Here is a 27,067-nt window from a genome sequence, read left to right as displayed (position 1 = left end):
ATTACTTTTTGATGTGCCTGTGAAAAGCAATACAAATCAATTTCCCTTTTGTAAAATGTTTTTTTTTTCTTTTTTTTTTAAATAATAGATTAAATTTAAATCAAAAACCCTGGAGATAGGACATACCCATTCATTCACTAAGTTTACTCAGAATGAAAAATGGATTCAAGGATTCAAGGAGCTTTATTGTCATTTCACACATGTAGAAACACGAGGTGGAACGAAATTAGTTTCCCCGGTCCCGGTATAAGCCCAATTTCCTAACAAAATACCTAATGCAAATAAATATAAACAACACTATATAAATATAAAAAAACCCCATCAGAATAAGAGATGTCACAGTACTGCGATATTGCGCAAATGGCAGAGTAGTGCCACACAGTGATGCAGGAGCACAGGATGCTCTCCACCACACATCTGGAAAAAGATGTCAGGACTGAGCTCCCCAGTCCAGCACGCCTCAGCCTCCTGAGGAAGAAGAGGCGCTGCTGTGCCTTCCTGATGAGGCAGGAAGTGTTGTTGCTCCAGGTGAGGTCGTCCGTTATGTGTTATGAGGTACCTGAAACTGGAGACCACTTCCACCGCTGTCCCTCTGATGTACAGGGGAGGAAGGGGGAGATGTCTGCCCCTTCTGAAGTCCACAATCATCTCCTTGGTCTTTTTCACGTTGATGCAGAGGTTGTTCTCTCTGCACCAACCCTCCAGGTGTTCCACCTCCTGCCTGTAGTCGGCCTTGTTCGCTGTTGACGATGCGTGTATCATCCGCAAACTTCACAATAAGGCAGCTCGGATGTTGTGCTGTCGTCGTGTGTGAGCAGGGTGAACAGGAGGGGGCTCAGCACGCAGCCCTGGGGAGAGCCGGTGCTGAGGGTGATGGGGGAGGAGGAGATAGCATGGATCTTCACAGTCTGCGGCCTGTCCGTCAGGAAGTCCAGGACCCAATTTGCAGAGGGTGGAGCTCAGTCCGAGAGCACTGAGCTTGTGGATCAGTGTCTGTGGAATGATTGTGTTAAAGGCAGATGTAAAATCCACAAAGAGAAGGCGGACATAGCAGTCTTTATTCTCTAGGTAGGTGAGAGTTGTGTGGACCACATGGCATCCTCTGTGGATCGGTTCTTCCTATATGCGTATTGGTGTGGGTCCACAGTGACGTCGATGCAGTCTTTGATGTGGGCCATGACCAGTCTCTCAAAGCACTTCATGACTATCGGGGTGAGCGCTACTGGCCGATAGTCTTTCAGGCTCGTCACTGTGGAGGTCTTGGGAATGGGGATGATTGTAGCGGTCTTCAGACAGGTGGGGACCGTCGCCTGTTGGAGAGAGGTGTTGAAGATGTCTGTCAGTATCTCTGTGAGCTGATGTGCACAGCCCTTCAGCACCCGCCCCGGGATGTTATCGGGACCTGCACCTTTGTGTGAGTTTATCCTCTGGAGGGTTCTCCTCACTTCTGCTGGGGTCATGCTGAGGGGCTCTTCACCAGGTGGTGGGGTGAGTCTGGTGCTGATGGGGGTGTCTGGATGGAAAAACTGATTTGATTTGGGGAAATGAGGAAACACGTTTGTTCTATTTTGGCACAGTTAGGTTGGTCAGTGCTGCCAGTTTCCATACTTGCAGTTAGTAATGTCAACAATGTGTTCACAGTGACTACTGGAATAGTAAAAACAGGAAAAATATGAATTTCAGTCATAATTAATAATCATGAAGCTGACAAACACTGAAATCTTTTATTCCTTCCTTCCATCCTGAATCTCGTTGTGCCTCCCCCTCCTGCGGTGTTTGTATTATCTGGTTCCTGTTGAGCTCATCATCACATGTATCATCACAATCATGATTCACATGTGACACAAGTAAATACACACAATACATACACAGACACACAGTTCTGTCCTACTTAAAGCTAAGTGTCCCCCTCCCATCTGAGTGCTAATTAGGCACTAGGGTAGAGCCCTGGTTTTGAGATTTTGAAAATGAACTGCCTTCACTCCAGTGTAGGTGAATAAGATTTCTTTTGAGCAAATGCACATCATAGGGAAATTAATCTGCAGTGTTCACTGCCATTGTATTTCACTTGTTTTGATGACTGTGTTGGTCCGTTTGTTTTGGCAGCTGTGTTGAGGTTAGGCAAAGATTGTTGAACACCTGAGAAGTCAACCCTGACTGGCCTAAACCTAACAGGGGTGATGTTAACCCAGTATCTGGTGTCAGTGTTCTGTTTTGAACATCCAGCCATCCGCTCTGACTGCCTCCCTATTTTGCCAGTCAATTTAGTTTATTTCATTTAGTTCAAAACAGAGCAAATTAGCATAAACATAAGCAACAACATTTTTGTAGGACTGGTTTGCTGTACTGCACTGACCTGAAATAATCAGCCACACAAAATCTTTGCCTCAGTACAACAGCATAAAACATGTCAGAAAAATCATTTAAGGTGAACATTTGGACAATTTTCTGTCCAAAAGAAGTCAATATGACTTTTCTCATTTAAGAATTTCTAACAATAACTTTCATCCTTTATCCTGATGTCCTTCAGGCTATGCTCCAGTCACAGGAATGTGCCACCCAGTCCGGAGCTGCACCCTCAACCATGAAGACGGCTTCTCCTCGGCCTTTGTTGTGGCTCACGAGACAGGACATGTGTAGGTTCTTGTTATGGCTGTTATGTTCACTGTTAGCTTTGTAGTTTTTTATGCTTCTAAACACACACATTCCTATTCCCAAGGTGACACTGTGGAATTATTTGCCCTTCCTCACAATGCCAGAGCTACACATGTTAAGTACAAACATTTTCCTGAGGCTTTTTCCCTTGACCTCTGTTTCAGATTCGCCTTTAGTTATGTGACAGTAAACATCATAGCCTGTATTGAATTTAATGGTTTGTTTATTGAACACATGTCCAAGAGCTCAAGGATTCAATCATTGTTTGTGGCAACAATGTCCTATCATTGCGACCAACCACAACATGAATTGTTCAACATCTTGCATAGATGTTGTTCTGAGCACCTTGAGTCCATGATGTCTGCAGATCGCTGTCTTCATTGACGTCAGATTGATCATAAAACTGGTCACTGTTAAAGACCTTAAGTAACGAACTAATATCTAACTAAAGACTTAAATGTCTGCAAATGTATGCTTTCTGATACGAAATGGTAGGTATGAGTAAGGGAATGAAACCTTGTAGCAGATAGCTGCTTCAGGCTCAGCAGTCAAGCAGAAGCAGCACTGAACGCAGCATATCGCTGGTCTGTATCCACGGGCACTGCATTTCATTTGGTTGCCATAAAAATAAATATAACAATAAAATAACAGAAGGATTTCAGGTCAGTAAATTGATACATAATTAATGAGGGAAATATTGACTACATTACCGGCTTCCTTCCCCAGCAGCAGAAACAATAAGTGAAGAGAGATATTGCCCATTACACTTGAGGCACAACTTAACTTTATTTATTATTGTTATCACCTGAGTAGCCAACAGGATCAGTCAGAGTTAAATGTTAATTAATGATCTGTGTTCTTCTACACATCCCAAGTCCATGCAGTCAAATTATTGGGAGCAAAGCTGTCGGTTTCTAAATGAAGTCTAAGCTCCATCACAGCTGCCTAAAACTATTTCAGAAAAAGAAAATAAAATTAAAAAATTAGGATAAGTTGAGTCCTGTTTTGTCTGGAGGGTTTTCTTTGTAGCTTTTAGTTTTGATATTTGCTGCAGTTACATTACTGCGTGCATAGAAATGTTTACGAAACTGAAAGTTGCCTTCATTAAAGAATTGTTAAAGAAATAATTTAGAAAATGTCACCATGATTAGATTAGATTAGAATGACCTAAAATGACAGAAATCATTGTTGGGGAAAATTTATTGGATGTGTACTTTGAATTTTCAGTTTGGACAATGTTCCCTTTATTAACATGAAGGTGGCGGGGTTCATGACCTGTACTGGAGCTCGACACCAGGGGGTGATCAAGATGTTTTGGATTCACTTTTGGGGAACTCTCATGTTGCCCATCTTTATATACAGTCAATGGTTAGAATCCCCAAATCAGATTAAAACAAAAATTCTTGTAAGATGCTAAGTAACAATAATGCTCTGCTAACAACAAAACTGTGGGCTAGAAAACCATTTAGCTGCTCATCTGTACTACATTAAACACAATGAAAAAGCAGCTGCAAATGTCACTTTGATCAAAGCAGTGTCTGCCCATGACATGTAGGCCACAGCACAGGCTTGTTCACTTTGCCTCTTTTTCACACTCTAGCATTTAGTTAGTCAGTTTTTAAAAAAAAAATCGTATTAATAATAATAATGATAAAACAACAATCAGCAATACTTTTAAAACACAGTGGTATTATGTGAGGATATATACAGAGATAACTAAACGTGATTTCAGTTGGACTTTGGGAGATTAGAGCTCATGATTTTGGGAAAGGCTGGACCACATGCTCGACAATATCAGACTGGGTGAACTTCAGTCAGAACGGAGGTAGTAATTGGTTTAGAATAATTACATTCTGCAAATTTGAACACCATATAAAGGGTGGAACCTAGCTAATAGATAAACAAATTCAAGTATTAGCCGGAGGTAAATGAAATGACAAGGCAACGGGAGGCAGGATGGTGGTGCAGAGTGAAAAAGAAACTGTCCCCTAGCAGGAGCAGCAGCTGTTTGATGGAGTAAACCAGCTGAGACAGTAAGGATCTATCCTGCTGAAATGTCCCTCAGTGAGACACTGGATTCTCCAACTTCACAGTCGTTGCTCTTCGGCTGAGCCTGGGGGCAAATAAACACACAGTTTCATCTCCAAGGATCAATAGACTTACCCAGGAAAAAATAAATAAATAAATAAATAAACATATAAGAACAATGTGGAAACCAGAAGAGAAAAAACTTGATGCTCATTCATAGAATTCAATTTCAGGATTAGTCAAAAATGAGCTATTCTGGAAGCTATTCACAAAGAAGTAAGTATGGCTGCATGAGGCAAAAAAAAGAAAAAAAAATCTTAAAATGCTGTTAGTGAAGATTGTGCTTGGATATTTTCATGGCTGATTTAGATGTGCTTCACAGATATACCTCACTCTTACTCAGCAATTCATTTCAGTCACATTTGAGTCTCAGTTTAATTGATTTCCAATCAGTATGTGCATTTTACACACAAATTTGGGTGCCTTTGGGGACTCTAAATGGACATGTCTCAGAGTCTTCAACAGTGTTGTTCCTCAGGTCATATCAGCAAACCACACTTCACTGTCTGTGTGATGGGTGTTCAACTCACACTGTCTGGCGTCCACTGGGTAATGCTTTTTATGAGAGAAAGGTGTGTTCATACATATGTACAATTCACTACACAGAGAAAATAAAGTTACACAAAATTCTTGTGGTGTAGCAGGGATGAGGTTACAGTGGCCGGCTTTTTTTATTCATCTTCAACGTTCAACACGTTTGCCTTCAGTCATGGCCGTGTGACGCATTGTATAACCTTGCTTGTTACAAGCATAGGATACTTAACCCTACCTAACCCTTCTTTAGGTGCATTTAGGTGCAGTCCTCTCTGTTGCCATTGTTTAAGTTAGCTAAATATTAGTATTGTATTGAAATATTGAATTATATATTATATATATTATTATATTATATATTGAATTACAATTATCTGCTCCTATGCCAAAAAGGCCTTAGTGAAAGGACCAAAGAGACCAAAACTAAAAGTTATGTGAAGCAATAAACCAGTAAAAGTGAAAGATAATTCTTGGTAGTAAATAAACTATAATTTAAAAATATATTTATTACATGCTGCAAACATATTTGACATTGTTAGGAGTTTGGTCACTCACTGAGATGTACAGTACTGACGTCTCATCTGTTGACACAAATGTTTACTGATGCCCACAGTGTCAGAGAAAGGACAGTACAGGATGTACGACGGTGCACAATGAAAGCATTGGCTTCTAAGCACTGGCTTTGTTTTAACTTGATCTCACTGTTCAGTCAGGCTGGTTGATGTGTTGGAGGTTGGAGAATTACAACAATTACATCTTTAGCATCAGCTGAAGAAGTGCTTTTCAGTAATTTGAAAAAATAAAAAAACAGCAAAAAACAATAAAAAACAATATACCGATCTCCATTGGGACTAATTACCTTTCAAAAGAGAAAACATTCATTCACTGAAAGCGTCCAGCTGCAGTCCTCTGTGTACATCAGTACATAGACATACTCAGTTTGTAGCACAGTTTCTTCAGAATCAGTTTGAAATACTCTCTAGGTTTTATATGTCTAAGTGAAGCATCCAAGCAGAACTGAAAATCACACAATTCAGAGGAGTTTTTCCTTCTAATTTCAAAGTTTCGAAGGTGTTGATCTTATTTTTGTTATATATTATTAATGCTTTATCTCTGTTTGACAGCATCAGTTTGCTTAACTTTGGAAATAGTGTTTTTGGCAAAATAGTCTCAACTTAAGGGTGACTGGTCTTGCATTTTAACCATATCATAGCTGTCATTAGCATTTGCTAACAGATGGACCTCTTGACATGAGCTCTGCTGTGGTCCTGCCATTTTATCCATTCCACTTTCAGGGCTTCTCGTCTGTGTCAAGCTTGAAATTTCATTCTTGAGTGTGGATATGCCTGTTACTCTAAGGGACTAATTACCACTAAGCCTTATGGCTATATGAAATACTAATAGCCCATACAGAGACTGAATTAAGTTATTTCACAAATACATATCTGAATGTCAATGTTTGTAAGTCAAGACAGTGCCCTTTTCTTCTAAATTAATAGTAAAGTAAGTTCAAATAAAATATATGAACTTAGTTCCCAACAAAGACAAGTTTTTCTATTGTTCTCAAGGTCAAGAATAATTCAGGTTTATGTTAATTATAGATTATATGTAAACCCACAGATGAGGGAGGGCTGTTAGAAGGATCTGTTTATTTAACGTTTCTTTCACACCTCACCTGTTTGGTAAAAAACAAACAATCCCAGAGAAGTTCTCAGCCAGGCTGCACTTGTACCAAGTGAATAGGAGTTAAAACAGAGTTTGAGATTGTCTTCTTTTCCATGTATTTTGGAAAGTCCTCTAAAGGCTGACTGAAATGTGCTGCAAATGTGGCAGGTACACGGTGAACATACCCACATAAAATTTCAGTCCTGTTTCTACCTGTCTGGTGATGTTTATGATATAGAGGGACTATTTGTGGCCTGGACTAATGATGCTCATAATCTCTTATTTCTTTTTTTGTGTTTTGTGTAAAATTAACACATCTGTTGCAGTAAGGTGCAGCATAATCACTGGTCTCCTCTCCACCCATTTTTTACTCCGTTCCTAACCATCTGTCTGTCTGTCTCTATGTCTACCTACCTACCTATCTGACCTGCTGTCAGTCACCCAATTACAATCTCTACATGTGGGCTGATATGATGCGGGATGGCAGTCAACTAAAGTGTCCACGTGTTGACTGTTTAGGTCTTTTGGTTTGTTCATGATAAATCATTAGCCATGTTTCCATCAAGATATTGTTATGCACACTTTGAAGTATTGCAGCAGAAATGGTTGATGGAAACGTAATTTTTTAAATTTTGCTTTAAGTTCTTGTGTTTTTTTTTTTTTTTTGTAAGAGAGCAGTGTGTCTGTGGTGAGTTTTTGTGTGAAATATACATTATACAGACAAAAGTATCCGGACACACCTCTTTTCAGGGGTTGGGTTGGGCCCCTTTCTTCCAGTGAAGGGAAATCCTAATGCTTCAGCATACCAAGACATTTTGGACAATGCTATGCTTCCACGCTTGTGGCAACAGTTTGGGGAAGGCCCTTTTCTATTCCAACATGCCAGTCTGGGACTGTGCCCCAGACTGTGTTTTGCACAAAGCAAAGTCCACAGAGACATGGTTGGATGAGTTTGGTGGCCCACACAGAGTCCTGACCTCAACCCCATCCAACAGCTTTGGGATGAACTGGAACAGAGATTGTGAGCCAGGCCTTTTGTCCAACATCAGTGTCTGACCTCACAAATGCTCTACTGCATACATGGGCAAATATTCCCAAAGAAACACTCCAAAATCTTGTGGAAAAGCTTCCCAGAGGAGTGGAAGCTGTTATAGCTGTAAAGTTGTCTGTCTGTTTAGAATGTGACGTCATTAAAATCAAGCTTTTCCTTTTTTTTTTTTTTTTTCAACATTTCAGAAGTTCACTTTATAGTCTTTTTATTTGGACCACAAATGAAAGGCAACAGTGTATCACTGTCTTCCTCATAGTCCTACCAAACTGAACCAAACAGGTGTGAAAGCAAATTAAGTCACACCAGGAGCTCTGTCTGCACCCACTGAATAACAACAACAGGTGTAGTGATTATTTCCACAGAAGGCATAGTAATGCTATCCTTCATCAGGAACCACATGCTCATTTCTGTGAACAAGGTGGTCAAACATTGTGTTCAAAATCACATCTGAAGTTAAGATAGAAGTGAAACGTCTCACTAAAGTACCATTAATCTCAATTTAGGGACACTATTTGAGTAAATGCATTAAATAATTTTCCACTTATGGCCCCTGAAAGGTAAGATTTTGTATTATGACTCAGTGGTATAAATTATTATTTACTCAGATCTCCTTGGGGATTTATCTTGATATCCTGCAGTTTTGTAAATATTTGCTCATCTGCCGCTGTGGGAGCAGGTTGGGCATGGAGCACGATGGCCAAGGCAACAGATGCGGGGACGAAACAGCGATGGGAAGCGTGATGGCTCCTCTGGTGCAGGCTGCTTTCCATCGATACCACTGGTCCATGTGCAGCGGACAGGAGCTGAAGCGATACATCCAGTGAGTTCATAACATTCACAGCAAAGTATGTGGGCATAATCTGGAGCTTTTATTAACATGTCTCCCAAAATAGTAGGAATGCAGACAGAGCTGGAACCTAAATGAATGAAGCTGGAAGGATGATGATATGATATGGTTGAAGAGTCATGGACATTAACAAAATCATGAACATGACAAAATCACAGCTTTATCTCAAGAACACTCAGCGAAGTTACATCTCCACAAGTGCTTGGTGCTTGAAAATATTTGGAAAATGTTCATCTTCATCTGCTTGCAAATGCACCAACAATAGACAATCATACTGAATGGCTGCTGTGATGTTTAGAAAATACCTAAATCCTTTCTGGGTAGATAAGGGCTTTGGAGGCTGTATTATGTCTAAATCTACAGTATGTCAAACTTATGACCACTGATTTATCATTGCTTTATGTTAATATAAACATTAGCATGGTTTTGCAGCTAAACAATATGTTCGAGAGTAAGCAGTTTATGTCAAATGACCCACATTTTAAATTGGGCTACCAACTGCATTAGGTGCATATAAAAAAAACAAAAAAAAAGACTTTTCTGTCCATTTTAAGTATAGAATCTGGTGAAGACTGAATGAAATTTGTAAGGTCAGAAGTATTATTTAAGATGATTGTTGTGATGTGATTTATTCTCGACTTTTTTTTTAGAACCAATGGACAAAGTTTTTTGTCTTTACCACTCAGAGGCCAGAAAAGGCATTTTATTAATGAGCACCAGGTGTAGTCTCCATACCATACTATAATCATAACCTGTTCATTTTTAGGTCATGGTCAAACTGTCTGCCACTTTACTTTTCAGAGCAATTTTTCTGGATGCCATCCTCACTAATAAACAAACAAATTTGCTAATAAACTAAGCTTATGCTTTTACTGTACCTCTTTTGAGATAATGGACATCACTGACTGCTGAAAGAGCCCCTATGAGCCTCAGCATATGGCCTGTGCTCAGTTCATAAACATCGACTTTTTCACTTGGCTGTAAAAGAATCAATTTCTGACAGGGAAAGTTCAGCAGAGCATGGGCACGAAAGAGCTCAATTGTATTAAAGTAGATGACAATGGAAATGTGAAATCAATCGCCATACAGTACAGTTTTTTGTTTGTTTTTTTTTTTGGAGCAGCTGGGATCTTTGCAGAGAAAAATCAGTATGTTGTACAGCATGAAAAGTCTGAAAGCTTTAGATCTGTTATTTATTTATTTAGATTTAAACAGAACAGACCTGGATAGGGGCTATAATGTTTGTGTCCACTATGAACCTCTAAAGGCCTGGCTCTCTTTGCCACCGAGGGCAATAAAGGGCGAAGGCTATAAATCCATATCAAAGAATAACTCAATGTCTTTATTAGGATGGCAATATTGTGTTTCTGTTCAGTGTCTGACACCAGTGTCACCTCTTTTTTTCATTTCCTGTCAGTACATATGACTGTCTCTTGGATGACCCCTTCAAACACGACTGGCCGCAGCTTCCTGAACTTCCTGGTATCAACTACTCGATGGATGAGCAGTGCCGGTTTGACTTTGGAGTGGGCTACAAGATCTGCACTTCAGTGAGTTCAGCCATCAGGGCTCCATTTAGTGGATAGGCGCCATCTGTACGTGTGTACATTGTACTAAAAAATATTTCTGTGAGTGATGTCTATCAGGTGAAACATTTACTGGCTTGAGATCAGCAGAGCAAAAGGTTTGGTGAACAGAGTCAGACGTTAGATTAGTGAGCACTTCAAACAGACATCTGCTTACATTACCATAGTCACAGCTGCTGTCTGGCTAGGTCTGTGCAGATGGTAGGATGATAAGTATTCTGCCACTACATTCTGTCATTACTGCCACTTTCCTCTTCTGTCACTGGTCATAGTGTCTCGATCTGTACTATAAGTGATGTCTCATTTTATTCAAAAGGATGAGTAAAAATGATAAATAGTGTGGTTATCTAACAAAAAAAATGCGGATATATACTTGAAAGGTGATATTTTATGATTTGCTATTTATGCTGGGCAAAGGTCTCCTGGCTTTTTTTTGTCAAAGTATTTTGTCAGTTGTATTGGGTTAATATTCAGCAGTTAAATATGCAAATATGTTGTAGGAGGTACTGGGAATTCTTCACCCTTATGATGAAAAGTACAGGCAACAAAGTGACTTTGAAAAGTCAGGAACTGAAGCTATGATTTTATGATGATGTTGATCTAATCAGGCCATGCAGAGAACATCATGCCCTTTCAAGACTTTTTTCTGTCATTTATCAACTTAAAAAACCCCACAAAACTTGAAGGGGATGAGTAATCTTGGATTTACCTTTTTTGGAGAGAAAGTATTTCTGTACAGCAAGAACTGGCTATAGAGGCCATTTGGGAGTTCAGACTAAGATTCTGACTTGATGACAAAGCTCTTGACTTCAAGTCAAGGTTAACATTTCTTTGAAAGCACTTTGGATTTTGGCCGAGTCCTCTTTATCCAGCCTCGCTAGGGATGGAGACTGTATCGTTTGAACATATAAAGGATTTAGATGTCAGGTTGTACTGACAGATGTCATGTTAACTTTAGTACCTTCCTGCTACATCTTTCAGTTGACTCAGAGAATTACTCTGAAGGTTAGTATTTGATGCACACACAAAACTATGATGATCAGTTTCTTCAGAGGAAACAGTTTAAGGGTTTGATATTCAGATATTAGGCCTTGTGGGTCTTTAGTTTATTCATCTGGTTTCCTTTTCACTATTTATCAATTGATTTTTTTCTTGTCACATGCTTGTCGCAGTTTAACAGGATTTCTCATTACACCAAGATACACTCTTTATTTGATTGTAATTCATTGGCCAAAAAAGAGAGAAAACATCCAATAAAGAAAATTAAAGATAAATTGGACTGATCACATTATTATTATGTTTTCAAAAATTCTATAGCGTGATACCATTATCGCAGCTGCTACCTCTGTCTCTACCCACCCCTTCACTGCTGTGCCTGTTCACCTTCGACCCTGCTCATCAAACATACGCAGTCACTGCCTGCTTTCCTTTTTGCCAGCTATTGTACATTGCACAATGTCAAGTGGTAGTATAAGAGTAATTCAGACATGCATTGTGTTTGGCAGTTTAGCTATCTGATGTGTTTATGCATTTAGCGTATGTTTGTGCATCAACACCTCAAAGCCATATAAAATGTCCTTTCAGCGCTTGGTTCTATGATTTTCAGATCCTTCAGATCCTTTGGTAAAACTTGAAGGCTCGGCTAGTTTCTTCTCTTCTAATGCTGCTGATTTCATTTTCATTTCATTTATGTCATTCATTTCATTTTATTGATTGATCTCATTATTCTCATTTTCTAATGCAGTTTTTTTTTGTTTACTAAAAACAAAACAAACCAAAAATGTCGGATTAACTCACTGTACATCCACTCCTTGCTAACTATTGATCAGACCACTGAAAAGATGTATCTTTCCTGACAAAAGACCATAATGTTTACCCTGTTTACCCAAACTTGCTTCTTGCAGCTAGTTTTTGTTTTTGTTTTTGTTTTTTTTTACATTAGCATTAACATGACCTTTTTTGTAGTGTCATGTTAATTTAATTAGCACATATAAATACATGCAAATGTTCATAAACATATTCACTTCTCGGACCTCAAATGTACAAATAACAAATTATAATCATATATCATACAATCTTAACTCAGTTCCTTGTTTTCAGGAACTTTCCCCCAGGAGACCGCTATTTATGTTGCATATGAAACAAGGAAGTCAGTCTTGACTTATTTAAACTTGTGTAAGTTAACTTACTAACATACTTACATACATAACTAACATAACCTAACCAAGTAATTTCGGTTCCTAAACTTAATGAAACTACTATCATTTCAATCACATGTTAATCATGTTGTTCATTATTGTTACAGCAAAGGTCCTGTTTTTGATTCTCTTTATATTTGTCATTTTTGGAGTCAAATGACCTGTTCTTTTGGTATGAGAAGGTGCTGATGTTGTGTAGCAGCCTCAATGCACAGTTCGAGATTGGTGTATGAAACTAGAATAAGCACCAGCTGTTTATTAGACAGTGTTAGGTGTAAGACATGGACATCAATAATTGAGATTTATATGGAATATGTGGCTATAAAACAATGAACCTTATGAAGACAAGATAAAGACACTGGCTGCTTGCTGATTGGTTAGCTGTTCAAACTATTGTGAGTTTATAGACATTTAATTTTTGTCACTTGAAAAATTGGGTGTATTGTCACTATATTAGAGAAATGAGCTCTTATTGAGATTACTCAAGCAAAAACGGCCACACAGCTCATTTTGAATTTCTGAATGTGAGCAAATTGAACTGATTTAAAGACTAATGTGTTCATTGATCTGCTGTAGGACTCTTAGATGACATCAGTTTTTGAACACAAACCTGCAATACATCATCGTTTCCCCCTCAAATTTTTTTATAATGCGGTAACAGTGGGAACGTCTTCCATCCCCCATTCTCTTTGATGGAAAAGCTTAATCAGTTGTCACTGAATCCTGAAAAAGAGAACATTCAGTCAAACACAAAAGCATACATGCCTGCAGCGCCAGACCCATCCAGACATAAAAAAGACACCCAACATTGTTTTGCTTCTTTTTCTTAAGCTAAATTTCATTTTTTGTCCAAATATTGTCATGTCCATGTAAAAAGAAAGGAGAATTGAGATTTGTTTGGACTTGTTTCAAAATCCATCTTTAGAAGGATAGACAAGGCAGAAATGCTAGTATTTTTTAATGCAGGTGTGTCAAAGAGGAGCTCAAATATTTTGTAGATAGAGAGACTCCAGCACACTGAACCATTGAATCACAGCCCCTGCAGATCTTGATCAAAGTATACTCTGATGATAGATGTATTAAATGCAGCAGCAGTGTGAAGGAATCTAATTTTCTGTCACAGACTGTGGGGCATGCAAAGTAGCAGGGGATGGACCCAAATGCAGATGACTATGCAGATAGTGAAGCTGAGTGATTTCATATTTAAAAGATGGAGGTAGATAAGTAAAAAAAAACATCGAGAGGCAGGAAAGGGTCAAAAACAGAAGGCGGCAGTCCAACACAGGCAAACAAATCCAAAAGAAACAGGCAAGAATACAAAATCCAGTAATCAGAAAAAGCGTCAAAAACACTTTGGTTTCAGGTTTTCAGAGAAACATAGAAACTGGAAAGAAAAGACATGGACACTAAACTTCTCTATATGACAAATAAATTAACTGCTATATATTGGGTATATCTCAATTCCCTTTTTCTTTACAGTTTCCTACTCTTCGATTCTCATTTCAACTGGAGGTCATGCTGGTCCACCATCTTGCCATTCCAGATTCCAAAGCCTTTATTACTGCCAAATGTTATTTCCCTCTTTCCTTTTTAATAAATACAATTTAATTTACAGAGACTGTCAGCAAGAAATGATTTTTACATAATTTATGGCCATTTCCATCCGTTCCCCTACCTGATCCCTAGTCTACTGTAGCCAGTATGTTAGATTAACCCAAGATTAACGACCACACAATCTTTCAGTTGTTTTTTCCTAAACACTGCGCTCATAAACACACACACACACACACACACACACACACACAGCATATGCAGCTATCAAATTTAATTTTTGCTGTCATAATGAAAATATACCATAAACATTTTTTTTTTTTACCAGGCAGTAACAGTAGTCCGGTAACATATGTGATTTATGAATGATTTAGTTCAGCATCTCTAGTTAGCTTGGAAAGATCAATATTTACAAGCTGTCTGACTAGGCATTTTCCCAGATTCCTTTGTTTGCACCCCTTATAAACACAACAAGGAGCCATTGCTGCAGTTGGATTGATGAGTGCAGCTGCACAACAATTGTTTGTCACAGCCCATTAGATTATTTTCATGTCACAAGCTAAAAAGGGTTTTGTTTATTTAGAAAAAAGCCCATTCAATCCAGCTAATTGTCTTTTGTTCCTCTGCCAACAAGGATCCATTTGCCCCAGTAACTGAACAAGATTAAAGAATCTTAATCTCTGCAGGATTCAAATGCTACAAATATTTCAGATCTTTCTGTGAAGTCCTAAAGGGCGGTTGGGGGAGTGAGTAGCAGCCAGGATATAGTCAGGAATTCAAAAGATTGATAAAACATCACAACAATACAGAATTTCAGAATTCCCACCAGTCTGAGTAATGACAGATTTAACTAGAAAGCACTGATCTCCAGCAAGGCATGACATTACAGCTAACTACTGTTATTGATGCTTATTGTCTCATGATGGCCAGGATTTTTAGTGAGCGTTTATATTTTGTCCAGGAATATCAGAGTTTTGCGCAAGGATGAATCAAAAGTGACGCAGACTCTAGCTATCATGATTTGAAGCTATCATTCTGCTCTCACACCACGTACTAGCTATAGTGGGGTATTTACTGTATTCTGAACAAAGTAAAAGGTTAGAGAAAGCTCATTTGGAGAAGACAGTGTCAGCAGTAAAAGGAAAAAGATCACCAAATTTGACAGATAAATCTCAACCTGTTGAAATGTGCAGGTCCAAATGTTAGTTTTGGAGCCCATGTTGTTAGATTTTATAACATCCATTTTAGAACCATTATACATTTTGAGCATCCTAATCCTCAATGCTGAGTCTTAATTGCATGGGTGCATAATGGGTACTAAGGTTCAGTTCTTGGACAGCCTCTCTATGCCCTCTCTATGCAGAATGCTTTCAGCCCATTTCTGCCTTTCAGCCTTTGGGTTGTGTATCACAAAATGAGCGGTGAAGCTATTCATATGCTTTACTTTATGTCATACACAGCTCACCTTGCTTAGAACATGATTTTTTCTGTGTTTCAGTTTCGCACATTTGATCCATGTAAACAGCTGTGGTGCAGCCACCCGGACAACCCTTATTTCTGCAAAACTAAGAAGGGGCCACCTCTCGATGGGACCGAGTGTGCTCCTGGAAAAGTGAGTTTGTCTCTTACATACGGTGCCACATAGCCACAAGTATATGGACACCCACAGAAGTGCCTGAACACAGAGGTGATTAAATGTTAACAAGACATTAAGACAATAGCCTATATGCAGCAGTTTCCTCATCGTTAGGTCCCAAATAATAACAGTAATAATAATAACAATTGCAAAACCCAAACATTACACTGATCTGTGATTGTTAAACATCTTATTTCAAAAAAATGGGCCTCCTACTTTATTAATCTCAAGCTGGGAAATTACTTCTCTGCATTTAACCCATCACTGATTGAAACACACACACGCAACATGCAGTGAAACACACACAGGAGCAGTGGGCAGCATCAAGCACCCGGGCAGCATATATTGGGGGTTAAGTGCCTTGCTCAAGGGCACATCAGCCGGCTAATGGGGGGTGGGGACATTATCACTCCACCACACTCAAATTTTTTCCTGCCCGTCCGGTGGGGGAATCGAACCAGCGACCTTCCCATCACAAGCCGCTTTTCCAACCTCTAGGCCATGGCTGCTCCCTGCAAGGTTCTTATCCAGACATTAAGCCTTGCTGCTGGGATTTCCCCCATTCAACCATAAGTCCATAAAGTGTGACTTGCTTCAAGCTTCAGGTCAGGGTCATGTGCAGGTCAGTCCAGTTCTTCCACAGCAAGCTGGGAAAAAAAATTATTTGGATCAGTAAGGGAGATCAGGCCCTCCCAAAACTGTTGACACAAAGTTGGAAACATGCTGTTGTCTCCAGTATGATTGTGTGATGCAGAATTAAAATTCCCCTTACCTAAAACCAAAGCAAGTATAGTCTACTCCTTAGAAACATCTCAGACCAATGTACATAGAAATTCCTGACCACATACATTTGGCCACAGTGTTTTCAGATTTTTTTCACATACATTTTGCCTGTATTATCATTTACTCAGTCTAGAAAGCAGGCTTTTGTGTATAGCTAACTTGTCCTCTCTACTCAACCCTGTCATCATCTCTAGTGGTGCTACAAAGGTCACTGCATGTGGAAAAACCCTAACCAGGTCAAGCAAGATGGCGCCTGGGGCTCCTGGAGCAAATATGGCTCCTGCTCGCGCTCCTGTGGAACTGGAGTTCGCTTCCGGACACGTCAGTGCAACAACCCAGCGTAAGCGGCAAAATCAAAAATAAAGCAATTGCATCCCAAAGCATTCCATCTCACACCAGCATTCAAATGTGATTTCTTCTTACCATAACAGCAATGTTTTCCAAACTATACCCATGACTATGGTTTTTCCCAACCTTTACCAGTGAGGTTTACTTTCCTAAACTTATAGGAATGCTTTGATATTTTGGAAAATACATTTATTCAGTTTCTTGTGAAGATGATTGGTTCCCCTTTCATGTATACAGAAAGTGAGAGTGCTGATTCAGTGTAATAAGGGGCATTTAATACACCTGACTTTCAACAGTATCATGAAGCATTTTATTAACCCAAAAGGTTAATAAAGGTAAGCTAACCTTCTCCTGGCTTGGTCATTTTGTATTCATATCTTATCTCCAACTCCCACTGTTGCAGACTGAAGCAACGTCGCTTGGAGTAAATTATTAGTCTGTGCAGCTCCCACAAAAGACTTTATTAAACTTCTATTATATTTGTATATGTTCATATCTGTAAAAAATACAGTAATGCGTAAAATCTGTGTAATTCAACTTTGATGCTGTTTGTTGAGTTTTGCTGTTTACCAGATATTCTGCAGGAACTGGTAATAGCTCCACAAAGAAGGACTTTCCCAGCAGGAAAAATGGATCAAATTTAAAGATTTTAGATAGGCCTTTAAACCTATGGTAGTCAAGCATACACATGAAGGTTTCAAGAGGGTTTAATAAATGATGTGAGACGTATAATACATAGGTTGGTAATGCTATGTTGAGGGTAATAAACAATTTGTAAACCATGCATTTGTAAACCATCACAAACAGCACCTTTTTTCAAACAACATGCGACAACTCTCATGGCTTAAAAATAACTCTAATTTTTCCATATGAGCTTCTTGATGTTTTAGCATCACTTTTTGAGCAGATTTTGCTTTGGCATTCTTTGCTTTAAAGAATTGCACACTGTCTGATCAGCTCCTCTGATGTTCAACTGTTTCCTTCCCCCAGACCCTCCAATGGTGGCCAGGACTGCCCAGGAGTAAACTATGAGTATCAGCTGTGTAACACTGAAGACTGCCCCAAACACTTTGAAGATTTCCGAGCACAGCAGTGCCAGCTCCGCAACTCCCACTTTGAGTTCCAAAATGCCAAGCACCACTGGCAGCCCTACGAGCATCCTGATGGTAACAGCAAAATGTCAACAGATTGTTTTGTTTCAGCGTGTTCCAACTGGAAAAACAGTGCAAGTCAACAAGAGCGGTGACTCTGACAGCCAGGACAGATGAAGTTATTGTATATTCAAAACAAAGATGTTTCCAGTGGTTTCAGACAGTTTTGGGTGTTTTGTGTCTGGTGGTTTTCTTGTTTTTAGTTTTTGTATTGTGTCCCTTTTGCCTTCTCCTTTTTTATTTACTTATTTAATTTAATTTTTTGGTCATCCATCAATGTGTCAATATGTGACATGTATCTTCTGCAGAAGCAATGGGTCTCTACAGTGTAGATTGAAAACCTGCATCCTAAAACACTTTCCCTTCTATGTTAGACTTTACGTTTCTCTGGCTGCTCTCCATGAAGCGGTTTGCCACATACTGAACCTAAACCAAATGGTTTCTAATGTCAGTCATCTAGAAAAGAAACCTACTAAGAAACTGCAGGGAGGCGAGATGGTATTGTGGGAAGCCATTATTGTATGCAACATTTTTCTCAAGAGTGTTTGACAGTTATTAAAGAACCAGGTACAAAAGAAAGCCCATGTGGTTTTGTAAAGTGTTAATTCTAATGTCAGCGCTTTAAAAATAGTAATAGATTAATAGATTTTTGTTTCAGACTCGGGTACGGGCACAAATTGATAACTTTCATTAATATTTTCTTATTTCAATTTCTTTTTGTATTTCTTATTTGTATTTGCTCATTTTGATCTTGTTGCACACCATTGTGTGTGGCTGTTTTAAAGGTACAACACGAGTACAGCAATGTAGGGGAATATACTTGTGATTTATCATCACACCGTTTAAGATGATTATTGTAATGGTTATTGTAGTCTCTGCAGCAGTGGAAACATTTATCAGTACTTTGGGCAAATGATTAAAAATTTTGGTAACTCTAGTAGGAGCCAATTAAAAGAATAATGCAGTGAAGTTCATACCATATTTTAACATTACTTAAGAAAGTATGTAAGAAAATATTTAAAAACAACACTTTTAAAATCCATAAATTACATTTTGGATTTTCTGAGTTACTTTTTCTGTCTTACAATTCTAAAACAATCTAATAAGCTCTTCTCTTGTAGCAAACAAGAGATGCCACTTGTACTGCCAGTCAAAGGAGACAGGAGACGTGGCATACATGAAACAGCTGGTGCATGATGGGACCCGATGCTCCTACAAAGATGCCTACAGTGTCTGTGTGCGTGGAGAATGTGTGGTAAGGACTGTGTTTAAACTACCTATTTGACCTAGTAAAAGCTGCATTAAGCAAATGTGCATTATCAGCCGCAGGTTGATAGAATTTTGAAAGCTTTGCAGGACTTCATTAAATTACACAGTGTGATGTTGATGTTGTGATGTTAATGTTGTAAAAAGTACAGTACATTCCTCTCAAATGTAGGGGGTTAGAATTATGAAGTTGCAGACATTAGTATTATCACCAAATGAAGCTGTGTAATTACACTTTAGCTAATAAGTACAGACAATAAGCTTTGTTGTGATACTCATTATGTTTGATTGGAGTTTTAGTTTTGAAGAAACACTTGCCTATGTTGAAATTGCTTTGCGGCATGCCCCCTCAGGTCTGTTTTTCATTGAACCATGTTATGAATTTTAGAATTTTAGATTGTTGAATCTGAGCTCATCTGTCTAATTGTGTTTATGTTCTCCAGAAAGTTGGCTGTGACAGAGAGATTGGCTCTCACAAAGTGGAGGACAAATGTGGTGTTTGTGGTGGAGACAACTCCCACTGCCGCACCGTCAAAGGAACCTTCACCCGAACACCAAAGAAAGCTGGTAAGATCATGTGATCTCATACTAACACGTCTGCAGACAATTCTTTTGAAATTAAGTTTCACAAATAATTTTTTTCACGCCAACGATTTCTCCCAATTCTTTCCCTGCATGTTTTCTCAGCCCCAGTTTATTCATGGAGGCAGACTATCACAGTGATTCATCACTGTCTAACATCTTGTTTCAGCACAAATATCATCACAAGGAAGTGTGAATAAGTCATTAATACGGTCAACATTAGTCACACTTTAACCCATGGTTGTGTTTCCCCACTGTGAGCTATGTGGTAATGTTGCTATGGTGCACAGTGCGTATGCATATGCGTATCTGTGGTCCAGAAAAAGACATCCACTAGCTCTGTGCAGAATGTCCACTTGAAGAAAAATATGATAATGAAGATGGCAAATTCTAAATAGGTAAAATTGTAATTCTGAGTAATCAGTTACTCTTGAATTTCATTTATTTATTATGTTCTATTTTTTTTTCTAAAAATGCATTAAACTTCAACTTCGCCCCTTACTGATTTCTGAAAAAGGAGAATAACTATGACTCACGATCATCAGGACTGAAGTGGATCGAAACATATCACAATGCAAATTTTGATTCTGTGAGAAAATGCACTAGCAATGTGAAAATGATAAGTGACAGTTGGTCTGTTATGGCATTTTTTACATCTCAGATATGTTCCTGAAATCAGGAAAAAATATTGGAGGAGGCAGGTGACTCTGCAGTGCATTCATATAGCTGGAGCCACATACAAAGCTTGAATACATTGTTCCTTACTTCTGCAAAAAGCGTTTCAGTCAAAGATTTAAAGAGCGTGATTGCATTATCAACACTCATTTGCCTTTGCAAGATGCAGAAGATGGATGCAACAAACACACTTCTGTGTACATTTTCGTTCAGTGGCAAACTTTATAAATAGTAAACACTGATACAGTTTAACAGACACTAGGTACAGTAGCATCAGTAACATTGGTAAATGTGTCACTTGTACTGTTGCAAAATTAAAGGAATGAAAACCTTTTTAGCTGAAGAGTGGCAGGTCAAAATGAAGAAGACAGACATGCATGTAACAGTTAGCATTCAGTGGACTGGAAGGACAACACCTTCTATAAGAATGTGCTGAAGGCCATCTTTTACAGTCTATTTTTTAATATAATAGACTACACAGTCTATTGAAAAAAAGAAATTACCATATCCTCCCTACAATTATGCCAACCGACCTTGTCATTCAGCACAGTGCTGCTCACCTCATTCTTTAGTTGGGAGTAGGACTGGTCCATTTGTGGGGATTTGGGGAAGGGGAGACAAAATGGCGATGTTTTAGTATGATCAAACAAAAGACAAATGTAAACATAACAAATATTGTATTAATGATCATTACATAGGTTTACATATCTTCAATTCTAGACATCTGACAGTTTTTTGTATAGTTTAACAGTGGGAGTTTATCATCTAACAAATCCAATCTTGTCTTAAAACTTCACACTTAACTTGAAAACTTGTACAAACTGTGTAATTGTGCAGTTGTAACAATTACTATAGTTCTGGTATTACTAATGATTTTATATAAGTTGTATTGCTGAAAGTGCATGATTCCCATTAAGTATTTTGAAAATCAAAACAACAACCATGCCAGTGTGTCATGCTGACTTGGACGAGAGCACAGAAGTGTCGATATTGCATTTACCTCCTACAGATCAATTCATTTTGAATTTGGAAAGTTCATCAACAAATTGTGCTTTTCTTTATACCAACTTCTTTAATTCAAGCTGCTTCCTTGAACTTATCTCCACTCTGCAGCTACATGTGACACAGACAGACACACACACACACACACACACACACACAATTGTATTCCCACCACTTGTGGGGACATAACAAAGATTTACATTAATTTCCTGAAAACTTGCCATATTCATAACTCTGATCTCTACTTGCCTAACCTAAACCTAATCTTACTCCTCCCCTGAATGATTTGTATTATGGGACTTGTGTTTTGTCCCTGTAAGGAAAACCCTCAGTGTGACTGTGTAAACAGATTTGTGTCCCCACAACCTAAGTAACACATGTACACCTTAAGCACCAGCATGAAGAGATTGATGATAAAAATGAAAACCTTCTGTGATCCTGGACATGACGGCCTTGTTGTGATTATTTGTTGTTGTTTTTTTTTTTTCTATGACATTTCATTCTTGTTTAACCACATTTTTAACAGGGAAACTGTTAAGCAAGAGAGCCCAAAAAGAAACCCCTTTGTTGGAAAACACAATATGCAAGTATCCAGTGTTATTGAACCCTTCACAAGCTCACGTCTAGCATTGTCTGTCCAGCTTGTAGTGCAGATATATGCCTAATAATGTAGAGACTTGGCATAAACTGGTGTTTCTTCTATTCCTCGTTACTAATTAAGCATCTGTTAGGTCCGACTCAATTCTCATAAACTCACTGTAAGAGGTTATTTTTTATGTGTTTGGTGATTTAATGTAAATGTCTCACTAGCAGTTGTTTCAACAGCCTAACAAACTAACTTTTCTTCTAGTTTTACTGGTGTGGGAAATCTGGGATGTTGTTGGCCATTTAAAATCTGATTAAATGAACCTTCACTGACATGCTGATGCTTGTTTCAACTTAAGCATCTACACATAAAGAGTCTACAGACAGTTAGCTTGTATGCAGTATTTTCTGTCATTCTACCAAAAACTCAGTTTCACATGGCAGCTTGTATTGAGCTCCATGGGGTTCCGATATTGGCTGCCATCAGAGAATGTTCTCTCGCTCAAATGGGCCTTTTTCGCCATTTTCCAAAAGTTAGATTGCAATTTATGTCTTCAGAACACTGTAGAGTGAGCAACACCCGCTTTTCTGCTACCCTTTGGATCCTTGTGTGAGCCGTGCGTCACTATGCAAGTTGCATTTTAGCTCTGTGTCTGCATCAGGAGGCCCCACTTGTTGTGCCTACCTGTCAGATTTGAGGGTGAGTAATTACATGACTGGAGGTCATTAATGGTGATTGGCTAGTGACACCTTGTAAGCAAAAATTGCACAATGTGAATTCCTCTAGTCCCTGCAATGCTAATGAAATCTGCCTCCACTGTAGGTGATGTTACAGAGAAACAATGAGGCTGTGAAATGAAGAAGAAAGGAACCACTGTGATACTAACTAACTGATTCATTTCATTTTGAAGGGAAGACCAGAGGAGCGTTCTCTTTGCCCAAAGGAGCACGAAATGTGTTTTTAAATGAAACAGAAGACTCTAGAAATGTACTTGGTGAGTCACATTAGGTTTGTAAGTAGTGGACATCCGTGACAGAAGGTGACTTTGCTGCCTTATAGTATGAAAACCTTGTTACTCATGCCTTATTGAAACATGGCTGAAGGCTGTTTTCATTCACATCCTGTCTGAACATAATCAGCATAAACACAAAAGAGAGTTGTTCATTTGAGAAACTTCCTTTCATGATCATCAGTTGTGTCATATAGCAGTTCAAGAATATATTGATCTTTCTGACAGCCCTCTGATGGCACAAGAGATGGATGTGAATGAGTGGCTGGTTTCAATGGGAGTTTTAGATGCAGGTTTCTACAGTGAGGATGAAAGCTGTTCACCATTTTCTTTTTTTTTCTCAGACTCCTTCAAAACTCTTTGTAGAGCAAAGAACAAAACTTCTGAAACATGCGTGATGTCCACTGCTGCAAACAGATTATTTCTGTATCTGCTTAACTTACCTGTCTCTGTCTTATCTTTCCTAACCCCCTCTTCTGCTACCACTGCTACAAACTTGGCAAAGGTTACCTTAAGATGTTTCACATTCCTCCTGGAGCTAGACATGTGATCATCCAAGAACATGAGGCCTCCCCTCAAATTCTTGGTAAGTCTTCCTAACACAAACACACCAATGAAATCAGATGATGCCTGAAAATGGCTCATCACCATAATCTTCATGTTTTCTCATGACTAATGGAAACATATACTGTAAAATCATATATTATAAACTTCGTACAAGTTATTCTTTGTCACCTTCCAGACTGTGAAAATTAGTCTTTATATTGCTCATTAATTATTCATCAGTCTATTAAAGAGAGCTTTCTACATTAGTGGGGCTCTTTCTCTGCTGCAAAAATGGGACTGAATTTTTGTAGCAGTGAATTTTTCTTGACTACGTCAAGGTTATTTCACAATCATAGCAAAACATATTCTGAAGGAATCACTTTCCATCCATCCATCTTTCTTTCCATATTCTTCCACTTATCCGTGGTTGGGTCACTATGGCAGCAGAGCAAGAAGGTTATTCCACATCTCTCTCTTCCTATCAACATTTAGCAGCTCCCCCAAGTGAATCCTGAGGTGTTCCCGGGTCAGATGAGATATATAAGTTCTAAGTCTACCCCAGGGTCCCCTCCTAGTTAGAGGTACCTGCAAAACCTACAAAGCAATGCACCCAGGAAACATCCTAATCAGATGACCAAACCAATTTTGTTGGCTCCTGTCAACATGAAGGAGGAGCGGCACTACTCTGAGCCCCTGTCTATGCTCATCACCCTATTTCTGAGGTTGAGTCCAACCACCCCACTAAGGAAATACGTGATCCTGCTGATCCAACTCACTACCAGGTGATGATCAGTTGCACCTGCACTCTGTTCTTTGCGTTCTGGCACTAAGTACAATCACGTTATGCTCAAATGTAGTGCTCGTTATGCCAATCCATGACTCGCACAGGAGTCCAGTAACAAAGCCCTGCTCAGGTTCAGATCAAGCTGGCAGCTCCTTTCAATTACACACCACCAGATTTCTCCATTATTGTTTATGTGAGCATTGACATCTCTCAGCAGAGCCATAGATTACCTAGAATAAATCCCTCAGGATGTCATTCAGAAAGCCTTGTATTCTGAGCTGCTGTTCAGCGCATCAGCAATTTAGAGGACATAATCATCGCATTTTCAGATTTAATTTACAGAAAAAAAATGCACTCAATAACTTTTCTTCTCCGTACAAACTACTTTTGATAGGTTTTCAATAAACTTATGATACAAATTAAAGAATTTAAATTGACTTGTTGGTGTTATTGAAGGCCTTTAAACCCTTCCCAAATTACTTTGTATTAAAGCTTGACCTTTCAGAAAAAGCCACATAAATTAATACATTTTTCACAGCTGACTCATGATAAGAGGTCGATGCACATTAACTTTAGTCGTTTCATAAAGCTGAACTGCAGTAAGGTAATGTAGCAACAAACATTTGATCAGTGAAAATGCCCCTCAGCTACAGCATGTCATTATTTGCACTGAGAGAAGGTACTGGTCCTGAAGTTTGACTGTACAGAAGCTTGAAAGATAACAGTCATGTTATTTCCTATTTTCTAAAGCTATCACAAAAACGACCAAAACCAATGGTGCATTGCTGTCTGTCAGTACTTTCTGACTTCCTTCCTCTGTCTGTGGCACTCAGCCGCAAGCCCCTTTATTCCCAACAAAGACATTAATCTTTAAAAAGTCTCAAGATATATCGTTTCGAAGTTTTTTCTAAAAAAAAGTAAGTTGTCCTTTCCTAAAACAGCTGGACACTTTTTTGCACAGAATTTCTTTCAGACACAGATTCATACACATTTGGTGCATGTTGACAGCAGAATGTGCATGGGACTGCATCAAAGGAGTGTTCATGGTGATGTAGAAGCATGAACAATGTGGCTAACTGATGTGTTTTTAATAGTTTTTGTCAACTGTGGCACTGAGTAATAAAACATATCAGGCTTCGGCTAGAAAGGCTACACTGCATTTTGTTATAAAATATAAAATATTTTAAAACAAAGACATTAAATTCTCCTGATGTATCACCAGGGGAGTTTCAACCGCAAAGCATGTTGCTGATAGACCTTTATTCAGACCTTTATTACTCAACCTTCGTTAAATATTTTGTTGAGTTGTTATTATACATTATCCCAAATGTTTCAAAAATGTTCAAACCCAGAGAACCTCATGATTTTATTCAAGGTAACATGTTTCATTTGGTCATCTGTTGCTGTAATTTCACAGAGTGAAGAAGGAAGTTGTTGAACATGACAAAACGTAAACTGAGTAAAACTTTAAAACTACTTCATCCATGAACATTTCCGCCTGAGTCACGTCAGGTAGTTTTTCATTGGAAGTAGTGCTTGTTAAGCAATGAAACAACTGCCATGATCCTTTGCTACTTCATTATGTCACAAAATGTCCTCATTTTTGATTGAGAACACATTTAATACATACTGTGTTTTATAAACAAAAAGTTTATGGTACGGACATGAGTGTCAGTTGGAAACAGGATGTGAACAGCTGTTTTGTATAAATATAATCTTTTGTTGACCACCCACCTTTCCCTTCCTTCACATTCTGGAGCATGCTGTTATTGAGCTGTCTCCTGCTCTATTATAAAGCTGAAAAGCCCAGTGAGCACTTAACGTGAATGTTAACGGCTATTGCATAAGGAATATTGGCTCTGCGCATCAGGAAAGAATGAAATAGCCTCCACCATCACAAAGCATCATTCACTGAGAAGCACCTGTAAGACGTGACTGCCTTTATTTTACCCAAATCCTGCAGCTCTTGAACAGAAACTCTCCACTGCAGGAACTGTTTTTAAGAAATAATGAAAAGGAAGGAAAATAATGCACAACACAGCACCAATAGAATCATTTTTTGGAAACATTTCATCTACAGAATTTGTCTTTTGATTCATGTTCTTTTGAGACAATTTGGACATCTTAAGCTAAAATAAAAGCTGGCAGTTTTAGCACCTATGTGCCTCTATTGTAAACAACATCCATCCTTTCTGTCACTGTCATTATTCTATAAGATGACGTGCTGATGGATCACTGTGAAGATTTTTCTGCTCACATTTCATGGTTTCCTGCTATTAGTTCTGCATTTCTGTCAATGTGTCAACATTACATATATTCTTTGGCACACTGACCCAGTAAATAATAAGAATTTTTTCATCAGGACTTCGCAGCTATACATGTATTTGAAACTGAAAACATAAGTTAGAGCACAGTTTTTTGGGGCTTGCTACATTAGATGGACTCACCTGGTGAAAATCCTATTTTCTGGTGCTCCAGGCTTGATGGCTCCAGGTGTGTTCACTGATCATACAAAATGCAATAGAGA

The 27,067-nt window shown here is 38.7% G+C and overlaps 1 protein-coding gene across 1 annotated transcript in view; it reads left to right on the top strand.

The window, feature by feature from the left end:
* adamts3 (ADAM metallopeptidase with thrombospondin type 1 motif, 3) overlaps positions 1-27,067 on the top strand; it is a 115,742-nt gene that overhangs the window by 69,669 nt on the left and 19,006 nt on the right. The window contains exons 8-16 of the mRNA XM_046385976.1: positions 2,531-2,636; positions 8,667-8,810; positions 10,255-10,387; positions 15,671-15,784; positions 16,786-16,931; positions 17,930-18,105; positions 19,212-19,345; positions 19,800-19,923; positions 23,716-23,796. Of these exons, the coding sequence (XP_046241932.1) occupies positions 2,531-2,636; positions 8,667-8,810; positions 10,255-10,387; positions 15,671-15,784; positions 16,786-16,931; positions 17,930-18,105; positions 19,212-19,345; positions 19,800-19,923; positions 23,716-23,796 (1,158 nt within the window). The remainder of the gene's footprint in view (positions 1-2,530; positions 2,637-8,666; positions 8,811-10,254; positions 10,388-15,670; positions 15,785-16,785; positions 16,932-17,929; positions 18,106-19,211; positions 19,346-19,799; positions 19,924-23,715; positions 23,797-27,067) is intronic.

The sequence above is a fragment of the Scatophagus argus genome, chromosome 4 (genome assembly GCF_020382885.2).
Source record: "Scatophagus argus isolate fScaArg1 chromosome 4, fScaArg1.pri, whole genome shotgun sequence".
Taxonomy (NCBI): Eukaryota; Metazoa; Chordata; class Actinopteri; family Scatophagidae; genus Scatophagus; species Scatophagus argus.
Note: the sequence above shows the minus strand (reverse complement) of the source record. Positions and strands in the feature narration are given on the sequence as shown.